The sequence below is a fragment of the Photinus pyralis genome, unplaced genomic scaffold, assembly GCF_008802855.1.
Source record: "Photinus pyralis isolate 1611_PpyrPB1 unplaced genomic scaffold, Ppyr1.3 Ppyr1.4_LG9, whole genome shotgun sequence".
Classification (NCBI taxonomy): domain Eukaryota; kingdom Metazoa; phylum Arthropoda; class Insecta; order Coleoptera; family Lampyridae; genus Photinus; species Photinus pyralis.
In genome coordinates, this window is record NW_022170878.1 from 24,270,462 (window position 1) to 24,294,679 (window position 24,218).

The following is a 24,218-nucleotide window of genomic DNA, read 5'->3' on the forward strand; positions in this document are numbered from 1 at the left end:
AATGGATCATCAAAAATGAATACGAGAAAAAATTATCGGGGATTTACATGGTCGCAAGTTTTATTTCGCAAGAAAATTATTTTAGAAGTCAAGTTGGTGTAGCTTTATGTTGCTATGGTAATTGTCCAATGTGTAATAAACGTATGAAATAGTAATGTAGTCCTAGAAATCCCGATAGACATCGAGGCCTCATAAAAGTCATCGCGATAAGAAACGAAAGCGGATGTGATGCACTCTTTCTGGGAAATATGACGTGTTTGTTCGAGAACATTCTAGAATATTCGCGAGCGTTCGTAGAATTGTCGAATAAGCATCCTCGGTGTCTTTGCTTAGCATCCATAATTAATATGCAATTCAAGGGGACAGAAATAAGTGAGTGGAATTTTCAATTGCAATTATTTAAATCATTATTATTATCCGATCATCATTATTTTAGGCTGGACGAACAAACTCGTGCCATTCCCGCCACCCGCCTTTGATTTAATTGCCCAGTAAATCCGTACACATACTACGAACAGCAGCAGTCGAAGTTTTCGCATTAAAACTGAAATTTTCAACCCCTCGCAACCGAAAGCGTATCTGCATTATTTACAAAGCCCCATTTCTTTCGGAGTTTGGTTTCAATAACGTCGAGATTTTATGATGTAAGATAAAAAAAAATGACAATATATAACAGGAAAATGTTCAATTACCCAAGGGTTTCAGTTTTTTTTAGAATTCTTGGAGCACAAGTCAAATGTCAATACGGTACCTCTCATTTGATTTTACGAGGAAAATAACGTTTCTCGACCCTTTTACAAAATAAAAATTCAATCTCTATTGCATTGATATCAAAGAAAATAAGAAATTATACTTAAAGGAATAACAAAAGGAAATTTAGAGGGAAACTCGTGCTGTTCATTTTGATATTTAGACTAAACATCTAAGAATTAGCCAAGAAATATTCGTTCGAAATACAACACAAAGCAATTTTAGTGAAAAATTACCGCTAAATAAGAAATTTTCTCATCTCCCTAAATAAACAATATTATATTCAGATGGTTGAGTAAATATAATTAGTATTCATATTATTACTGTAATTTGTACATGCCTTTATTCTCTGCCATTTATAGTCAATACGCGTAACCTAATTTTGATGTTAATGTAAATTTCCGGTATCCAATTTGCTGGAATGATCAAACAACTTCTAGGTATCTTCTAAATTTCGTTATGCTTTTATGAAAGGTTTCTGAAATTGCTTGCGCTTATTGCGATTCATTCTAATTATGCCGTTGTTCTTTTAGCGGTTTGTGATGAAACAGATTGCATAAGGTTACGTATGCATTGGCTTCACCAAACCCGAGAACGGAAAAGTTTCTGCCATTTGGATTTGCGCTCATTGTGTCCGTTACATTGCCCAATATACAGGGCTTTCATTTCAAAACAAGTTAGAGGGACGTTTAATAATGAAAAGTTTACTTTAGTTTTAGCATTCACCTCAACATCCCCAAGTACCCACTCTCACTTTTAAGTGTAGAATTTTAAAGGCCATAAAATAAATGAATTTTACAATTTTCCGGGGAATAAATCGGAGGGAGATTGTGGGTACTTCCTGTGGACTAAATTTACAATGCGTTTCACTAGTTGAAAGACCAAAATGAATATTACCATTTTAAAAAAATAGGACTTATTTGTGAGCATAGAATATGGCGATTGAAAAAAGCAAAGGGTAATGAAAAGGGCCATGATTGGATGAGCAACATGAAGATGTTGTTTTGGTGGCGGAGCTAGCAAGTAAAAAAGTACAATTTTAGGAGTTTGTAAGAGGATATGATGGATAGAAGAAAAGAATTGGGACAAAATAAAGAATAGGTTACCGACTGAAGACAGATGGAAGAACCAATATGCAAATAGGAAAAACATACAGAAAAGAGCAAAAGGAGGCATTTTAACAGGGGTAAAAAAGATATAAGCGAATGGGGAAATGAAACGAAACAGGAAGAAGGAAAGACGAATTGAAGTGAAGAGGAGGATGAGTGTGATAACGATATATAGCAGAAGGAATGAGTTAAAAAATAAATTAGAAAAGGCTAATACTGGTGGAAGATTTAAATGCCAGAATAGGGAATAAAGGAAGTTGGGTCGATATGGGAAGAAAAACACAGGATAAATAAATGCAACTGGAATGAACACAAAAGAGAGGTTGAAGAACGGAAACATGGAGGGAGATAGGGATGGGCAATACACATACATGGGAGGGAGAGGGAGGTCGGTAATTGATTACATATGTACTAATAAACGGAAAAATCGTGGAGATAAAAAGAGCAAGAAATGGAAAAACTCAAATGCGAATGGAGATACAATTATTGACAAGAGACACTGTGGAGGATTCTAGATAGAAGAAGATTAGAGAGCAAGTATAATAAATAGAAGAGAGCACAGAAGAGAAAAGTATGAAAGCGAGTATGAAAAGGGAAAAAGAACGAAGAGATAAAAAAAGTGAGTGGTGCGACAAAGATTGTATAGAAGAACGAAACAGATACAGAACAATGATGGAGAGACGGACAAAGAGAGAGATATGTAAGGAAAAAAGATGAAAAAGAAATTAGGAAAATAAAAACAGAGAAGAACTTTTGGAAGATGGTAAACAGAAAAAGGGAGAGAAATACAAATAGAGGACAGGAAACAGCACTTTATGAAGGGAACAATTAAAGAGACTGAAGATAAGGTAGGTGGCAGGGAAATGAGGCATGGATTCTCGTTACAGATAGACTACCGAAAGAATGAAAGGAAGTGATGATAATAGTGCTGATTTACAACAGATGCGACAAAGCACTGTATGGGAAATTATAGGGGAATCTGGATAATGACGGTACTGAATGCAAGATGGAAACAGAAATGGAAGAGAAGAGGATGTTGGAGAAAACACAAATGGGCTTTAGAAAAAGGACGTGATCGCCGACTGTATATACGTATTACACAGGATGATGGAAAAGGAATTGGAAAAGCGGAGTCAAAAGGGAAAGAGTATGGGAAATGATGAGGATGGAAAAATAGATAAACGTTTAAAGAACGGAATTAAGGAGCTAGATAAAGACCAGTCGTAGGGTAAGGATAGGAGGGAAGTGTTCTAGAATATAAAAGGATTGAGACAGGGATGCCCACTCCAGTCTTATTTAATTTAATTTCTGCATAAGGTATATGGAGATAATATTAAGACAGGGTCAGAGTAGAGGAATCGTGATGGGAAGAAGGAAAATATGGTCCCTGACGCGGGTGACACTACAACAGAAGAGACACAGATGAAGGAAATCAATAGAGAGGTAATGGGAAAGAAAATTGAATTAAATGTTGAAAAATTGAAGATGATCAGATTTGAGAAGGACGGAAGTAGGAAAAGGGTGATAGAATGGAAGTGGACGAAGGATAGGGTAGGGGTAGTGAGATAATTTAAATACCTAGGATACCAAATGCAAAGAAATAATGGGGCAAATGCACAAACAAGGGAATTTGACCGGTGTGGGGAATAGGAGAGAGGAATTTTGAAAATGTTTCCAGATCAATTAAACACCTATTTGATGCAAGGTGTGTTGATGTATTGAACGGATGTATGGGGATGGAAAGAATGAATCAAGAGGAAATGGAAGGTGCAGGGAGAGTGTGCCGAAGTATCTATCGTAGGGAAAGAAAAACATTAAAATAATTGCAAGGTTCCGATGTGCAAACGAGAAGAGAGGAAGGGAGATGTGGAAAGAACAGAAAGGAAGGGATTCTGCGAAAAAGGAGAGATATTGATCACCTAATAATAGAGTGAAAAGAGGTAGAAAGTAGGAGAGAAATATTGGATGAGGGTGGAGAGGAGAGAGGTGTATGAAGAAGGGTTAGAAAAAAGAGAAGAAATTAAAATATAATATAATATCGAGTGTAATGTAATGTAAATTTTTGTAAAGGTTTTGCCAATTGGCAATAACTAAAAAATCATTCTCCTTTTTCCATTAAGGTTCTTTCTAAAAAAATATTAGTATGGAAGAAATTTCTCAGGTTCCTAACAAGTTCTTGAGGGTGGCAAATAATATAATCAAGTAAGTCTTAAAAAGAGGTTATAAGGTTCACAAATAGCTTCCAAGAGAAAGGCCAAATTTTTAAAGAGATTTCTAAGAAGACTATCTAAAACTTTCTTTTTATTCCAAAAAAGGTTTTTAAAAAATTGATAACCCCATAAAGCTAGCGAAAAAACCTGTCCAAGAAATTTCCTAGAAGGATTCTTGAAGAAAATGAACAGGAAGATTTACAACAGGAATTTATATGGGAATTCCAAGGATTTTCTCAAACCGACGATTTTTTCTTTGAAAGTTCCTTAAACTAAGTTCCTCTGAAAACTGCGCCGTTCGCTTACATAATATATGTCAAGAAACTTTTTTAAAAAGTTTGTTTTTATAGATTTTGTTACCCAAGAAAATTCACTGTAGTGAAGTAGCATCTCCATCCCTAGAAATGTGATATGATGTCGACAGTGAAGTTAGCAATAGAAATATAGAAATAGTTATTTACATAAAAATCAGGAAAATGACATTACTGACTAGGAAAAATTGAAGTACGAGGCCCATTTGAGGCCGAGTACTTTAATTCCCGAGTTTCAGTTTCAGACGCGAGTCTTCCTGACTCGTTTTTTTGTCGGGTTAGAATTTTTGGAAGTTAAACGAGAATTATAGAAATATCAATTTGTTTTCCAATTTTCCCATAAACAGATCACAAATGGGCAAAATGAAAATGGAAATAACATAATCATTGACCGTAGTGCGCACAAAAGAAAACTTCGCCAAATTTGAAACCAATTCAAGGCGTTTAAATTTAGCATGCTATACTCATATTAAATATTGAATTAGAGGAAACAATCGCTTTTCTATTTTAACATTAATTTTTCAATTTATTTTCGATCGACGTGAAATATACTTACATATAGACGCACACATTTTTCCGTAAATTTCCCTTTTATACGCAAGTTTCCCGGAAACGATTTTATAAGTCTTCCTTTATTGCCTTTTTTATTATCACTCCTATTGCCGAATTTTCAAACATTGAGTAAATTGGTAGGTACAAGGTCTTTTATAATAAATAATCGGTCGCGATGGGTTTAAGGGATGCTTCTTCTTTGAATATTGAACGAATGCAACTTTAGAATCCTAAAAAAAATGTCTGTGTTTAATGGTAATTTCCCATAGTTTCTACATTATATTCAAGTTAAGACTTAATTAAAACGAAACCGTTAAAATCAAATACCCAACGCTCGCTTTATTGTCGCTTAATATACATTTTTTCAATAATAAATTAAAATTCCACATCGGGATATCATCACGTTAATTAAATTTTCGTCGAAGTGCCGGACATTTTAATTTTCGTGGGATATATTGTATCCGAAATTGCATTTGTAAAGTAAATTAGGGCGCCACGTTTAATACTCCAATTTAAATAAAAAGTTACAAACATCCCCGCTTTATCAGACTTCATCCCCCCGACCGCCGCGCCGACCGAAAAGTCACATGGTCGCCTGTCAGAATAGTTAAACTGATTATCCCAATTTTAATTAAATTTTTTGATTAATTGCCCACACGCTTTACGCTCAATTTAAGTCGGGATCGTCTGTAATTTGATATAAGAACTGACCACATTGCGGTGTAATTATAAGATCATCATTTTATAAATCATTAACCGGTTTCGCTGAATTACATCAAATGAAACTTTCACCCAATTACCGTTCGGTTTTACTTTCGTCACGTGCAACAGACTAGACATCGGCGAGTTTTCCTCCGATCCGACTATTTCTTTTAGTACATCAGATTTTCTGGTGGCCCATTTTTATTTATTCTAGTCCTGTTTTTTTACCAAAAATCGACTACACCAAAATTTCTCGGGAAAACACTTTTTCTTATTAATTTTGGGGCGTAGAATCCAAAACAATTCGTACTTTTTCGATCAGACTTCTCAATCAAAAGTTATAGACTAGAAACCAATTTCGAAAGAAAATTCAAAGGGCTGTAACTTTTGAACTAGTAGCCCAATCTTGGAACTGTTTGAAATTATGGATTCTACAGGCCACATTCTATAAGAAAATTTTTTTCCGGGTCGATCTGAGACAATTTTTTTTTCGGGGCTCAAAAAAAGGCAGTGTATAACCTTCCTTTTTTACCAAAAATCGACTGCACCAACATTCCTCGGGAAAACACTTTTTCTTATTAATTTTGGTGCGTAGAATCCAAAACAATTCGTACTTTTTCGATCGGACTTCTCAATCAAAAGTTATAGGACTAGAAACCAAATTTCGAAAAAAAATTCAAAGGGCGGACACTTTTGAACTAGTAGCCCAATCTTGGAACTGTTTGAAATTGTGGATTCTACAGGCTACATTTTATAAGAAAATTTTTTTTCCGGGTCGATTTGAGACAATTTTTGTTTACATAAACCAGGATTCTAGTCAACCCTTAACGATGATGAAAAACGCGTGATAGGCGAAAAATTCTTGAATCCCCAAATTTCCTTCAATTTATTAATTTAAAATTCAAGTTTCACACAATTCCAATTTCTTTAAAAAAATCACTTCTGTTTCAATAAAACTTATTTCCTATTTCCTCACTGTTTCCCAAAAATTTTTACAACCCAAAAATATATCCAATATATCTATATTTCTTACAATGACATAGATAACTCCAATTTCTAGACGAAGTAAGTAACAGTTGCCTTTTATTTTTTTAAATTTGTTTTCCTCGGATTTCCTCCATTTGGTGATATATTTTCTTCAAGAATTTTTTTGTCACACGTAATTCACTCTTTTGTTCTCCAGTATTCGCTTTTCCTCCTCTTCCTCAGAGCTTCTTGGCATTTAAAATTTTTCCACTGTTCACATTGTCACATAGGTAACTTTATAAGATGGATTTTTACTCTTTTTTTTTGTGCTTCCTAAAAATGTCTCTTTATCCTGACAGGCTATTGTCCCCAAAATTTAACTCTAATTTTCCCCAAACTTTCTTGTATTGACGTAAGTGCCCCCAATTTTATACGAGTTTCTATCTTATTTTCCAAACTGCCTCCTTTGTGACTTCCTCAGAACTTCTTCTAATTTCACCAAAACTTCTTGCGTTACCTTGAATTTCCCCAATTTCTGCACGACATAAGTAGCGGCACTTCCTTAAAAATTGACTCACTATTTTCCAGAAATATTCTTCACATTTCTCCAGAACTCCTGGTTTTCTCAAAATGTCCACTAATTTTATCAAAAACTTATAATTCTTTTACACATTATCACAAGTTTGTGGCTGCTCGGATGGTAAGACTTTTCTTGTATTATTACACCATTCCTTCATTCTTGATAACAGGAACTTTTTAAACCTGAAATTCTATGTATAAAAACGTCTTGCACAGCATTATACTTGTTTTCGCATTATTTAACTAACATGAGAACGATTACGTTTTTAACTTTTTAAAAATGGCATAGCCGGCCGACTACCGTTATTAAATTAGCGTCACAGACGATTACGCGCTCTTTCAAAATAACCCTAGACATTCTCGTTTACTCTTCATCTTGCTATTTAAGCAAAAACCGCCTCCTTTAATAAAATCAACGTCGTTATTCCCGACGGCACTCGAAATTCCATCTAAGTCGCCAGAACTGATAACACACTTGCATCGCTTATCTCGCACGTGGTGTAGTTTGTCGAAAAACAAATTAATTCTTATCCAATAACAACTTTTTAACACCTGACCAGATAAAACTTTAAACTCCCGTAAAAGTTTCGGTAATTGTTCCCTAAGGTATCCGTTTTAAATTTATCATACAAACTAAATAGGACAAATAATGATTTAAACATATGAAATAACTTCAATTATGGTACATACAGGATGTCCTGACTATTATTTCTGATATTTAGACCGAAATTGCGTTAATAGCACGTATTTTTGCACTATTCAACCTAGAGAAACCCGCATGTAGTTTACAAGGCAAGAGTCATACTTTTATTCTTATAAAAGACGAACGGGACCGTTTACAGAGACGAAAACGATTGTCGCTAAAATTGCAGAAACTCCAATTGTTATAGTAAACGCAGAGAATATCAATCCATTATAAGACGAATCCATCATCCTATATTATACGATTTGATGACTTTTACGTGCGACTTGCTCTTCACTTTAGTACGTGACATTTTTAAAATAACGTTCTCTGCCGTAACTTCGACCCTAGGCCTTTATAAAAAAAACTGAGATATGGAAATGCGCCCTAATTTCTGCAACTTCAAGCGTACAACCAACGCACATCTTTAAAATTTATCACACAGTACAAAATTATCTGCCTAAAACTTCATTCCCCCAAGACGTTAAAAGATGTAGATATATATAAATTAGCAAAATAATTGGCCAGCCGCCCTTTATACAAACATCCTATTGGGACACATTGAGGTTGTGTTTCACTGCTCTATTTCTGTACGGATGTGTAAAGTTTGATTAAATCTGATTTAGCCCTGTGTAGTGCCGTAATTCTCCCAGTTCAAGTTTGGGAACTTTATTGCCTTTGGGCTGTATTTTTGGCGTATTACATTAAATACGCATGTTCTTGCTTAGACATTAGATAGAGTTAGTTCTATTTGATTGTGCTGCGTCGTGATTTGTTCCGTTCGTGTTAGATGATAGTATATGCAATTCCCGAGCTATGTTTGATTTAAGCTGAGAAACGAGACTCGTATTTCCAACAGCTCCAATTGTGTCTGTCCAATGACGCTGCTACGACTTAATGAATAGGTAACTAAAACTGGGACAACATTGAAAATTGGTCATTTTCGATCAGATTGCCATATTGATGGTTATAACTCCCAATTTACATATAATAATTTAAGGAAAAGGGTTGATTTACTGGTGGATTGATAGGGAGGAATAACTTTTTCTGTCAAATACTTTCTGAACTAAAGCTTCTCTGTATTTCTATACTCTACAGGTTTTAATTGTAACAAAAAGAGAACGAGAAAAATGTAATAAAATTTCGTTGAGTCTTCTACAATCATTTTTTGGTTTTTAGCTGGAAATCCAATTGTCAAAGAGAACAAGAAAGACACCCGCTCTCAGATACAATTCACCCTCAATCAAATAAATATGAAAGATCTGAAGTTCTTGTTTAATTTGCATCCATCGTACTTATTGTGAAAAATTCAATTCCATTAAGAAAGAAAACTTGCTTCATTATCTTCAACTGAACTTAATCTGTCCGACTGTAAAAAAGCTCAAACAGTTGATAGCTAAAATTCAATGCAAGATTAAGTCAAAACGCTATAACATAAGAAATAGTTATTATGTGCTATTTTGTATTAAGGTGCCGATTTTTATGGAACGCCGTTTTAGTATTTATACCAACATTTTATCATGTATCATTTTAAATAACAGTCAATCTTATGTCTCTAAATTTTTCGTTTGTTGTTTTTATCTTACGTATTAAGAGATTGATTAAAAAAATGTTGATTAATAAAGATGATACATGAATTAAAATGTTTGTTGATAATTTTAATTAGGCGCTAGTATACACGTAGTCAAATAGACTAAACTGTAGTTCCTGAAACTTCCGCACAATCAGAGATACGAATTAAAATTATCAACAATCATTTTAATTAATGTAACATTTTAATTCAACAATCACTTTAAATAATTCTTGCCGATTTTAACAGCATGAATTCATATGATTGTTGAATTAAAATGTTCTCTGAAAATATTTGTACAATTTTATTCCAAAATTTTACAATGTGCCATTTTAAATAACAGTCAATCGTATGCCTCTACTTTTTACGTTTGTTGTTATTGTCTTACGTATTAAATATGATTGTTTAAAAAATGTTACTTAATAAAAATGTGAAATGAATTATATTGTTATATTGAATGAGTGTATATGAAACTTTATTTCAACAAACAATTAATAACAAACAATTAAATTGAATTGCAAGAAATACTTCGATTAATAAAACGATTTTGTCCAACAAACATAAAAATTCATTCATTTTAAATGTGGAATTAAAATTATCAACAAACATTTTAATTCATCAGTCATATAAATTCGACGATTTGAAAATTGAAGCCGAATATTTTCAACAATCACTTTAATTCAACAAACAAATAAATTTTTATCGTTAGACGTAGTAAAAGAATCTTTTAAAATGATTGTTGAATTAATATGATTGTTGAATTAAAATGTTACATGAATTAAAATGTTTGTTGATAATTTTAATTAGTCGCTAGTATACACGTACCCAAATACACTAAAGGATAGTTCCTGAAACTTCCGCACAATCACAGATACGAATTAAAATTATCAACAAACATTTTAATTCATGTAACATTTTAATTCAACAATCATTTTAAATAATGCTTTCCGATTTTAACAGCACGAATTAATATGATTGTTGAATTAAAATGTTTGTTCATAATTTTAATCCCACATTTAATATGAATAAATTTTTATGTTTGTTGAATTAGTTCTAGTTAGTTATATTACTGTTCGTTTATGTATTCGTTTGTTGATTTGTATTGTTAAACTTTCGTTATGCACATTGCTATATAATTCATACATCATTTCAATTAAGTGAAGTTTTTTAAACAAACATATTTAATGTTTCACATAAAAACAACAAACATAATAAATCGGGAAATAAAATGAACTGTTGTTTATAATGTTACATTGTAAACTTTCGTAATAAAAAGTAAAACGGCGTTCCATAGATTTTTGTTATTTCAGGTTCATTCATGCCAACATCCAAATTTTAGTCTACAAAAATCGACTTTAATTAGTATAACCAAGAACACAACGCAGATAAGTGGTGTTAATTTTACAAAATACATAAAATCCATAGTCTCCATCCTGGCGATTTTGCAAGAAGACTTTACTTTTGCAATTATTTAATTCAGGAATATCGCACAAATGCACATTTTCTAAATAACATTTTATGGACCGATGCAAGCCACTTTTCCAATAATGGTACGTTTAATAGGCATAATACTACAAACATAAATCCACGCGAAACATGTATTACTAATTTTCAAGTACGTTTTTCAACTAATGTGTGGTGCGGAATATTATTCTGGGTCCATATATTTATGAGGGGGCTTTAACTTCTCAAAGATATTGGATTTTTTTAGAAAATGAACTAAGGATTTTTTTTGATGATACCAGTAGCAGATCGGCGCGGAATGATATTTCAACAAGATGGTGCACCTGCGCACAATCCAATAGATGTATAACAACTTATTTAAATCAAGAATTTCCAAATGCCTGGATTGGAATATCAGGACCTATAATGTGGGCTGCAAGGTCACCTAAAATTTATCGCCCTTCTTGCCCTTTCTTTCTGTGGCCATCAAAAACAAAGTTTATGTTACGCACATTACTACACTTGAAGAATTAAAACATAGAATAAGACAAGCTGTAAACGAGTTAAATAATAAAATTAGTAATACAGTAAATCAAAATCAAACTTGTTCAAAAGGCTCAATTTTTGTACAACAGAAAACGGTGAAAATTTTGTACAATAATTCTGTGGCTTGAAGCTAAAAGGGCCAATGTCAATATTTTGCTGTTTTGAGTTAACCCCTGCATTACGTTTATTGTCTTGCACTCTTGCATATGCTAAAACGGCCAATGTCAAATTCAACCAATAGCCGGTAAATAGAATGTATTAGTAGCCAATGTCATTATGAATTCATTCAATCATCTTCTGCTAAAGGGGCCAAAGTTTACTTTGGCCGTTTTAGTGACAACTGATGTTATTATTTTGTGAAATATACAGCAGGCCAATGTAGGCCAATGTCTACATTGGCCCTTCTAGCTCCAACTGATAAAAATGTATTCTAGTGACACCAGCGACATCGGCCGTCATTGTATTAATCACTTTGACTAGTTTGTTGTATGTGTGATTCCAGTTTTAAAGTGTTAGTGTTTTGATTAAAGGTAATGAATATGAATCTAAAGACAAGCAAAATTTCTTCTTGTTATGACGGCCAATGTGACAAAAAAAAAACATAAAAAAATCATAAATTTTGTGCAACAAGGGCCAAAGTCATTTTTTTTTTCAAAATGCTTGAATTTTTCAAAAAACTAAAAACACTATCATATTCTGCTGAAGCATAATAAATGCTGAGCCAAAGTTGGTAAGTGAAGCTTGGACACAACTTAAGCTGTAGTTAAAAGTATTTTAGACAAAAACTTCAACTGCAATTTTCTCAAATGTGAAGATTTTGACATTGGCCCTTTTAGCTTCAAGCCACAGATTTTATAGTCCTTCCCAATCATCACTCATTGAGATTTGCTCCAAAACAGCAAGTTCCGTAATAGTCATATAATTTATTCCAATATTGTTTTGCAATGCGCGGTTTTGTTTCCTAATGCCACACTTTAACCTTCACTTTCATTGTTGAATTAATTGATGACGCTAAAGACACCGAGTGGACGAAAAATGCCTAAACTTCCACCATTTTGCGGTGCACTACGAAAGTGAGTTAATGATATTTTTATTTAATGTAATCAAACGCGGGGAAAGTTTAACTTTTTGCGCCGCCTAATTAACGTTTCCCATTACAAGATAAATATGCACATTTTTTGTGTATTTTAAACCTAGTTTTCGGCTAGGTTTCAATTTCTCTGCACGCTAAAAACAATATAAAGTAAATCACGTCACGCTCCATTAAGACATTTTCTAAAATATTCTCACAAGAAGGTAGTAGGTTATTGTTATAATTTCTTGTTTAATTCAGGGCAATTACTCCCAGTTCCACGTGTAGAGTGACCAAAAATATTACAATGGCACGGAGTAATTGCGAGGCCCGATTTAACTTTGTTTAGAAACTCTCCTCGACCTTCTTCTAATGATGTATAGACCAAATTTTCCTCAATCCACTCGTTTCATTTGTAGGCGATTGACTAAGTACAATGCGTGTAATTAACGTACTTTGACGTAGTCACGCGTTGCGTTTGAAAGGAAAGGACGATGCCGATTAAAAGGAAGTGATAAGTTTCTCGGCTCATTCTATTTTGTAAACAATAGATGAATACAGATCGGTTTAAATACCGACGTTAAAGTGAAAGTGAATGATAGGAAGAACCACTTTTAGTTTTAATAGGCGACCATTTAAATCGAGGAATCTATCATATACTTTGTTGAACAGGTTTGAAACGTTATAGAAAGTGAAATAGCTGTTCTGTAAATCTCTGTACAAAGTCGGTCAGTAAAACCTGTTCATTAATTTTTCAGATTACTCTCGTTTATTTTGTTCTCGTGCGCTAATCGTTTTTAACCCAAATGGGGATTAAGAGCTGGGGGTTTTAAAATTATGTGGTGACTTAGAATGTTTGTTATGGAATTTATTATACAGTTTTACTTGTAATGCTGAACCCAGTTCAATCTTTATGATAACGATTATACCAAATTTGCATATATGCCGTGAGAACTAAATTTCTATTTAAAAAAAAAACTTAAATCACCTCAGTTTTGTTCAATAGGGTAGTTTCAGATACAATGTAAGGTGTAAAGGGAAAAAACAAAGAATTAGAATAAAGACTATGGTACTAGGTTTATAAAGCAGCAACTACCTATCTTTTATTTCCCTGTTAAGGAGCAGACCTCCAAATGGGCTAAAAGGGGGAATAAAGCTTTAATCTTGCTTTAGGAATTGGAATTATGTTTAATTGACACCGTGATTGATCCCTAAAATATGAGCTTTATTGATATTACCTTCGAGACTCAATTCCAAAATAATTTAGAATTTAGAATTAATTCTGACACTTTTCCGCGCCTGAAACAGACCACTGCAATTGAATAGTGTCCGGAAAACAAGAAAAGACGATCACGCAGTCAACAACAAAAAAAAACAAAAAGGCGGGGTAAATAATTACAGGGCCGGAAAATAAGTACAAGAGAACAAAGATAAAAATTGCTACAAAGGAAACTAAACTAAAGTAGGATTTTCTTTACTTCTCGTCCACGTCATCAATCCTGTCTTTGGGAAATATTGTCTTTACCTGTACACTGTAAATTAAACGGCTGACACAGAACGTTGATATGATGTCAAGAGTTGAAGGAGTGAAAGAAATGCAGAAAAACAACAAGATTATGAGCGAGAAACATTGGATTTAATTTTCAAGATCCAAGTATTCAACTTTCAGGATACGAGCTTCCATTTTTAGCGCATTTCCACAAAAATAAAATAAAAATGCGCTATTGTGGCCACTTTGTCCGTCCGTCCGTTCGCTCGTTCATTGAGACGCTACTAGTTCTTTATCTTAAGAGCTATTGTTCTACTTTTTTAGCTATTGGGTTCGTTATGGTGTCGAGGCTTGCACCAAGGAAGGAATTTTTTCTGTGTTTATTGCTAAAAAAGTTATTGTAAAAAAACTAAAAAACCGTTTTTTACATGTTCCATAATTTTACACTTTTGCCGTTTATTAATGATCCTAGAGATCGTTTATAATTTTGTATTGCTGTCTGTCGTCTGTCTGTTGGTCTGTCTGTCTATTCCTTTGTCTGTCTGTCCATCTATCTGTCCGTGTGGACGATAACTTTGTTTAGAAATGCCCGATCGCTTTTACATCTCCGTTAGTTATGAACTGAATTGCATGAAATTCAATATGGACATAGCTTCAGCCATATAATACGCAATGCCAAAAGTTGAGTCGAATCGATTCAAAATTCACAGTGCCCTTTTCGCATATCGACCATTTATAAACCGAATTGCAAACTTTTTTTATTATAAAAGTATTTAAATGAAATTTGATACATAGCCACTTGGAATAAAAGCAAATGTAACGCCAGTTTCAAAATCTGGTTTTGCGCATGCGCAGTGCTAACCTTTTTATTTATGGAAGCATTTAAATGAAATTTGATACATAGCCACTTGGAACAAAGGAAAATCTAACGTTAGTTTCCAAATTTAGGGTTGCGCATGCGCAGTTCCAACTTTCTTATTTAGAAAAGCATTGAAATGAAATTCTTCTTATAAACTGAAATTGAAGTAGCACATCAAAAATGGATTGCACATGTGCATTGTGCAACGCTATCTTTCATATTTGTAGCCGGATTTTTACGATTTTAACAGAAGTTGCATCTTACAAATGGGAAATGAATGCAAGTGGAAATGCGCTTTATGTAAATCGTTACTTTTTAACTTGTTGTTTTTGCACGGAGGTATAACTACCCTAACTACCCCTGGAACACTGAAGTATGTGATTTTAGTGGTCTTTTTGCGTTAGTCATAGCGGTGGGATTGAATTGAAAAAAAACATGGGTAATCGCCTTCAAGGTGAGATGTGAGAGAGCTTTCCATTTAGCTGAAAAGTTAAAACTTAGACACAAATTTGACGGAGAGAAAGTTTAGCAGGTTATGATTGACTGAATTTGTTTTTACAAAGAAATCCGGAGCTCGCTATAAGGGAGGCCGAAGGACTCTCCAAACATCGTAGTGAAGGAGTGAGCAGACACAGTTAAACAATCTTTTAAGTTGCTTGGTAGGATCATGGAGACGACTTGTTGCAATTGAATAATAATCCTGGTATTGTAATTGCCCAAAAAGGCTCCAAAACCATGATGACATTGACCGCCGGTGAGAAGGGAGAGACTGTTACGGTTGTAGCATGCTGCAGCGCCGAAGAAGTATTCCTTCCTCCAACGTGCATTTTCAAGGGGAAGAATTTGAAAAAGGAATTTTTGAACGACATGCCTCCTGGTTTTCAAGTGTACTTTATCCCCTAAATCAGCCTTTCAGCTTTTCTTGAAATGATTTAAAGAACATTTCCATCCTAGGAAAGGTAATGAAAAGGCCCTCTTGGTTTTACCGTGTTTCCCTCCTCACGCCACACACTACTGCAACCACTAGATCAATCCGTTTTTATATTGTTGAAATCAGCATTCAATACTGTACCAAACACCTGGATTAAGACTCACAGTGATAGAAAACTTTCACGTTGAATCAATCATGGGCAGCAACTGTTCAGAATGCGGTTTCTGTATTTTCTGCAACAGGGGGGCAAATAAACTTTAATAGTTTTTCTTTGGTTCACAGGAATATACCTACCCTTATAATCCATTGGCCATTCCGAGTGATATATTCATCGAGATCCACTCTGTACTCAGGAACAAGCGCAAATGCAAGATCTACCCGAGGATGATAACCGACAACACCAAGAACCAGAAGAGTGACTTCCATGTCAAAGTTTTTTTCAAGAAGAAGGAATAGATGGCGCGGGCATCTCTACCAGAGTGCTTGGTCATCTTCTATATTCCTTCATCTTACTCTCATTTTGTTTCACTGGAAGTGTCATAAACATAACAATGAATTGAAAAAGGAGGTGGCATCTCTCCCCACCTTACGCTTCTTAGAGCTCTCCTCTTCAGAGGAAAGTTTTGCTTTTTGGTGGGTTGCTGAACCATTGATTGACCATTCCGAGTGATATATTCATCGAGATCCACTCTGTACTCAGGAACAAGCGCAAATGCAAGATCTACCCGAGGATGATAACCGACAACACCAAGAACCAGAAGAGTGACTTCCATGTCAAAGTTTTTTTCAAGAAGAAGGAATAGATGGCGCGGGCATCTCTACCAGAGTGCTTGGTCATCTTCTATATTCCTTCATCTTACTCTCATTTTGTTTCACTGGAAGTGTCATAAACATAACAATGAATTGAAAAAGGAGGTGGCATCTCTCCCCACCTTACGCTTCTTAGAGCTCTCCTCTTCAGAGGAAAGTTTTGCTTTTTGGTGGGTTGCTGAACGCGATTTTGTTGTTTGCAGGCAAAATTTGGCCCGGAACTTATTATTTTTTTGGTACTTTTGTCCCAAATGTTGGCACTTTCTTCAGTTTTGAGCGTATTGGAGTTTTTTCGGTCAGCCCATGTTATACAAAACGAAAGCAGACAAAATTTGACTGCGCCTGGTAGTTAGTATGAATGCACAATGCTTACGCAAATGTTCCGGTTCCCCTCTTTCGCCTGAAAAAATACGGAGAATAGATGTTGTACAGGGGTGGGAAAAAATATTTTTTTAACAAAAGCCCCTAAAAGAAATCGCTGGAAATTATTTTCCAGTTTCTAGGTTTGCCGCTAGATACATATATTATTATATACATATTATTATTATTATTATTATTATTAAAGGGCGTTCTGTTAAGCAGAAGAGTGATTATTTTACCAACAAACATGCATAAAAATACATTCATCGCAATCTTGTATGAATTTTGATACATTTGATGCAGCAAATATTGCCCTAGCTCATAAAATATTAGGGGTGGGGGAAGGGGAACATCTCTTTAAAGAATTGAATGTAACATCGGTTTAGGTTTATCCATTTTCACATAATTGGTCCCATTGGAAGGAACTTTCTTCGTGTAATCAGATTGTACATAAAAGAGTAGGTATTTTTAGTAAATGTGATGAGTTGTAGAGGGCGCGGTTGGACATTCACATAAAATTTGCAGGTTGCAAAATAATTTCCAACGATTTCTCTTGGCCATAGATACTGCCTGTGGGCTTTATTAATAGGACACCCTGTACATAACTATTAAAGGAATAACGGCATTACAATAGGTCCATTTTTAGCGCATTTTTTAAGAATTGAAAATTACTTTCCCTATATAATTATTCATTATTGATGTAGCACCTAAAGTATACTGGGTCCGGGAATATGCTCTTCTTTGACGCGCTCTAGTCTTACTATCTAGTGATATATGAAAAATACAGGAAATTTGGTATAGAATGGATTTGTCGGGCAAGAAAATAAAAACTATAGCAAAACTTTCGTCTGAGAATCCTAATATGCCTAGCATATCAAGGCAAAGTAAGGTATTATCGTTATATGTACATCAGAGGACCTGCAACAGTGTGTCGGTCTTTCTTAGCATATACCTGGTAAAAAATATCAAAAAACTTTTTGTGCAAATGTCAACTATAGATGGTTGCGCATCTACAAAAATTATTTGTATGTACAGGGGGCCTCATTTTTACGGTGTCAATACACAGTGGATTTGTTTAAATGGAATGCCCCGTATATTTTTATGTCATTTTTTAACCTCTACATGGAAACCTATTCAATATTTGGTTTGTTGCCAACTTATTAATTTTTTTACGAATAATTCTCTATAAGCCACCCCCACTTTGATAAATCGTGGCGACCTTGATTTGAAAGTTAGGAAATACATTTGATCAATAATGTGAATCTGAATAAAAGGCAACACTTTGGTAATGAGAAAGTTGAATTTAGTGATACAGGGTGTTCACAAAAAATAGTTAAATTTCCATATTTCAAATGTAACTACCACTATTTTATTTTTCTATTCGATAATTTTTTGTGTGCTCTTCCATGAGAAGTGAGAAAACTCCGTATTTTTTAGGTTATTCAATATTTTTATAGTTATTATCCTTCCACATTAATTAATTACATGTTTATGAACAGGAGTAGGCCGTGATAATAAAAAATCAAAGAATGCTAGATAGTAAGCAAGTGCCATAAATTTATGATTTGCTGCAAGTGTACCTACTCCTTATTTCGTAGTAAAATGAGATTATTTAAAAAGACTAGTTCATCTTTTTCAAAATTCACCTTTGTAATTAATCTTATTTTAGGGAGTACACTTGCAGCAGATAATTTATTTTTGACATTTGCTTACTTTCTGGTATTCTTTTCTTTCACGGTCTATATACCGGTTTATAAAAATAAAATTGATTAATGTGGAACTATTTTTGTGAAAAATATTGAATAACCTAAAAACTACGGGGTTTAGGCACAGGATGCCGCTTATAGAAATTGAAGAACACACAAAAGACTATCGAATAGAGAAATAGTGGTAGTTCCATTAAAAAAAAAATAGCTATTACACTTTGAAATCTGGAAACCTTGCTATTTTTTGTGAAGACCCTGTATCACTAAATCCCACTCTCTCATTACGAAAGTGTTTTCTTTTATTGAGAATAACATTATTGATCAAATGTATTTCTTCACTTTAAAATCAAGGTTCGGAAAAAAAATTAATTTGGTAACATTGACAAAAAACCAAAAAGTGAATAGGTTTCCATGCAGAGGTTAAAAAATGGCATCGAAACAACTAATATATACAGGGTGTTACATTAAAAAAAATCAGTTGTCTATTGACACCATAGCAACCATTTATGGTTGAGGGGTTAAATGTCACTCTTGTATGCCCATTCTAGGCCCATTCGGTCGGACATTGGCGACAATGGGGGGTGGATGATTGCCTTACAGACTTGTTTACTAAGATGGCGGATAGTGGTCCCCTTCCCACTAAATGTTGCCCTCGTCCCTAGAGAAATGGCTACCGAAATGGGACGGATAGAATCCCTGAGGGTAACCTACTCAGAGAACGAAATGTTACCTATAGTACTAGCGGTATAACGGAAATTCTTGAAAGATACTGCATTTTTTTATACCAAGGTGCCACTTGGTACAGTTGTTCCTTAGAGCCATTTAAACGATTTGACCCGAAGAACACTTGACATTTGCCGTGTGGGTAGATTTTAGAGGGGGTGGGGGTGATTTATTGTAATATTTTTTTAAAAACTAAATATGGCCTAGAGACGAGATCTGGGTGTCGATTTCGTATGATTTTAACCCCAGGAATCCAATGGTAGCGCCAGAAATGTAATCCGGATACCGGAAGTGCGTGAAAAGCCGCTATTTTTAGAAAATGACAGACTTTTGATCGAATTATATTTTTAAGGCACACCGGGTCGTGTAAGGTGTCTAGACTTATGTTTTTGGGGTCAGGGAATTCATTTTTGATAACAAATATAACCTACTGGCATCGGAACTGCATGAGAGGCTTCCCTACTGCACTATTTGAAGACATCGCGCGCGGTGAAACCCAAGATATTCCAAAGTTTTAATATATAAACTTATATTATTTTATTTAATAAAAATACCCATTAACAAAACATAAGATATATTAAAACATGGGGTAAAAAATGTATAAGCCTATGAAGAATCACCAAGTACATCGCTGACCTCCTCTGAGATTGCGTTATTGCCACTGAAAAGGAATTTTACATATAAATATTAAAGGTTCGGTAGTAAATTAGGTACATCCGAGAGTATGCAATATTCTTACCCTTTGTTTGAGCAATCTCCCATACATTTTTGGCATGCAGGGGAACATGGTAATCCGTGTCGCCGCAGCACGAGTTGGAGGAGCACATAAGGAGGGCGGCGTATGTCGCTGGCCATATCTGGGGATGTGCAAACCAGGTGATGAGAAGCTCTACAAGTCCAGAAGGATGGGGATGGACTCTTGAAGCCAAAGGCAGGAAGGTTCTGTAGTCCAAGCTGCCACAAGTATGGAAGGCAGTCCGTGCTCTGAACAGGTGTGGCTGGCGAGACCCTTCGGTGCAGCTGCCGGCGAGACGGATTGCCATGTTCCCCTGCATGCCAAAAATGTATGGGAGATTGCTCAAACAAAGGGTAAGAATATTGTATACTTTCGGATATACCTAATTTACTACCGAACCTTTAATATTTATACCGAGTGAATATTCCCAAAACGAACATAGGGAATTAAGATGGGAAAAGGGGTTTTTGTAGATAGTTGCTCCCCATGTTAACTTAGAGGGTTGATCATGACACCAATCGAAAGAAGATTTTTTCCGCGTCTAATGATATACGAATTAGTTCATTTTCAGGTGTATTTCTCACTATATTATCAAAAACTCGAGAAATCCACTTACCAAAATCATGTTAAACCATGACTAAGACAAAAAGCACATTCAAACATCGAAATCAATATCAGTTTATGACGCCTGGCATTAATTTTTTTGTAAAATGCGGTTCACTGAGGAAAAAGTATTTTGCTTTCCGTGCATGTGAAAACCTATTTCAATTCGTTAGGAAATTTCCATGGCTTAACATGATTTTGCTAATTGGATTTATTGCCGAATTTTTGATAAAATAATGTAATGAGGAATACACCTGAAAATAAGCTAATTCGTACATCATTAGATGAGAAAAAAATCTTCTTTTGATTGGTGTCAATACAAACCCTCTAAGTTAACATGGGGAGCAACGTTCGGCAAAAAACGTTTTTGGCATGTTAATTTGCTACGTTCGGTTTTAAAATATTCACCCGGTATGTGAAATTCCTTTTCAGTGGTGATAACGCAATCTCAGAGGAGGTCAGCGATGTACTTGGCGATCCTTCATAGGCTTATAAATTTTTTACCCCATGTTTTAATATATTTTATGTTTTGTTAATGTGTATTTTTATTAAATAAAATATTACAAATGTATATAGGTATTAAAACTTTGGAATATCTTGGGTTTCACATGCAGTTCCGATGCCAGTAGGTTATTTTTGTTATCATAAATGAATTCCTTGACCCCAAAAACATAACTCTAGACACCTTACACTTCCACGACCCGGTGTGCCTTATAATTCGATCAAAAGTCTGTCATTTTCTAAAAATGGCGGCTTTTCACGGACTTCCTGTATCCGGATTACATTTCTGGCGCTACCATTGGATTCCTCGGGTTAAAATCATACGAAATCGACACCCAGATCTCGTCTCTAGGCCATATTTAGTTTTTAAAAAAATGTTACAATAAATCACCCCCAACCCCTCTAAAATCTACCCACACGGAAAATGTCACGTGTTCTTCGGGCCAAATCGTCTAAATGGCTCTAAGGAACAGCTGTACCAAGTGGCACCTTGGTATAAGAAAATGCAGTATCTTTTGGTATACCGCTAGTACTACTATTTTCTATCAAATCCAACACCGCTCCTACTTCACCTTTAAAGAGATTCTAGACGAATTCATGGTGGCTATAGGGCAAAATTATATATAATTCGTGAATATACAGATATAATATTGAGCAACATGACCTGCTTTAGTGATAGACCATCAATCTCCCAAGATTAAAGCTGGCAAAAACTCGTTGATGTTTAATTAGGACGGAGAAACGTGTCTATCACTAAAGCTTTGACACGTGCTGTGCGAATTAAATCTACAGTAGCGAAGTAATTACAAAAAAACCTTTGATTAATAACATCGTTATTACGGTAATTAAATAAAAAATCATGTTATAACACTTAAAATACAATGGCGTATAGCAAGGGAAACCTTTATGCAACATTTACAAGAATGTTTTTATGCATATTTATGAATGTCGCTTTCGCCATTAGTTGCAATACTCACTTTCGATATTACGTAACGAAAATTGTCTCGTGAATCTCTACTTTGTTGTTTTATTCGTTATGGTCGAAAAACTAAATAATATCAAAATTGCAGTTGTTATAGGTACCTCAAAAATCGACAAATAGAAATCGCGTAACCTTTCAATTGACGTTCACTTTTAAGGCGCACAAGGTTGGATTGTTTATATCAGATTATTATAGAACACCTTTAAATAATTATGGATAAACGCAACTGACTGACTACCCACCATTTCCTGTGACCAAAATTTTCGACGACACTTATACAGTCTACAAAGCATGTAAATTTCCAATTTGTTTTCGTTTTTTTTTGGGGAATAATGGTCGTTTCACTTCGCGAGCATGATCCGTAAAAGCAATAAAGCTGAGACACATCTAAAGGCTTTTAGAGGAATTGTTTTTTAAGAGTAATAGCGTTAAATGATTGTGCGAGTTCGAATAGCGTGGCCTTTTGTTTTTTACAACCCCTAAACCATTAAAGCGTGGTTTTTCAATTTATGCGATAGTTTAATCACTCTATTTGCAAGCACTGAACGATTATTAAATAAAATTATCGCGTGGGAATTTTCACGTTGTGTAATAAACGTATGCGAAAGCAGTTTTGCATTTTTCTTTGCCCCCATACAGGCAGGGTAATCAAAAATGAATATTTAATAGCGGCGCATATGGGATAATCCTTATAAAGGAAAATAATTTTCACGTTACCGGCAGCGTAACGTAAATTTGCGCAAGTAACATGTCGATGCGATGATTAAGAAGGGATGTTAACGTTGATTATCCCCAATTGGTACATTGGAATAACCTACAAGGGGCAATAAAGGAAAATTAGCCAACCTAACGCTCAGTTACGTGCAGTTCGGTTTAAGTAGGTTACACTCGTAATCCTTTTACAATGCATTCCGATGCTCTTATTATTCAACTCATTGCGTGATTACCGTAACCTTACTTTGTAATTTAGTCGAATTATTTATTTCTCCAAGAATAAAAAAATGTTTTAAAACCCCACTCGTAATTAAACAAATTAATTTTTCTTGCGCAATATTGAGAAAATCCAAAATTCATCGTTTCCACTCCGAAATATCGATGTCGATAGATAATGAAGTAAATCGTAAATCAAAAGTAAGAAAAAATCCTGAAAATGATTATTCAAAGTAAAAGTGAATTCGTAATTGTTGTTACATACCGCAAAACGGCCTTAAAACTTCTAAGATAAATCCGCAAATAGCGTCAGTGAAGCTTGGAAGTAGAATAACGAGAGAAAACTTCACTCAATTTAACACAGCACCAGTACATCCCAAAAAAGGTCGACAAAGTTGTCAAGTAGGCAATGGCGTGTATCCTCTTGTACAAGGATTGCGCGCGCCGGAAGAAATTAAACAAAGTTCTGCGCGACCTCAAACGACAACATAATGAACGATTACAAGAAATCTATCACAATATGGAAAATTAATACAAGCAATTGAGAAATCTGAACCAATAAATATAGAGGAAGAATCGGAAAATAAGAGTGGGAGTATTTTGATGTCAGAATTAAGGCGGTAGTTCGTATTTTTAAGTTTGTTGTTCCTGAGTGTTTCTATATTGAGCTATTAAAGACCCATAAACATTAAAGTTCTATAGCATCCAACTTAGAAACGATAATTTTATATGAAAAGTAGCTTTGCCTAATGGAAAAAAGCAATTTTACGCATCTTGCCACAGTGTCTTTAGTATGTGAATTACAAGGGCTTACATACGCAACATAGCGTGAGATTCTTTTTCGCCCCGTCACTGCCTAACCGCAACTAAAGGCGGCATTCTTCATTTCGGATGTCCCCCCAATTATCCATACCTTCTTGCGGTTACTCACATTAATTTATTTATGCCGCTGAATTGACAAAAAGCATTAAAGCGTTTTATAAAAGATGAATAGCTAATAATCTATCAATTACCGTTCTTCCTATATACGTAATGGGATTGTGCTATGTAACAGTACTCGATTTTAATTTTCTTGCATTAATATTCGTGGTATGAA

The 24,218-nt window shown here is 34.7% G+C and overlaps 1 protein-coding gene across 1 annotated transcript in view; it reads left to right on the forward strand.

Moving 5' to 3' along the window:
- The first annotated feature begins 2,963 nt into the window (after positions 1-2,963).
- Positions 2,964-24,218, forward strand: part of LOC116180106 (protein cueball-like) — a 54,886-nt gene continuing 33,631 nt past the window's right edge. Inside the window, exon 1 of the mRNA XM_031499943.1 lies at positions 2,964-3,082. Within this exon, the coding sequence (XP_031355803.1) occupies positions 2,964-3,082 (119 nt within the window). The remainder of the gene's footprint in view (positions 3,083-24,218) is intronic.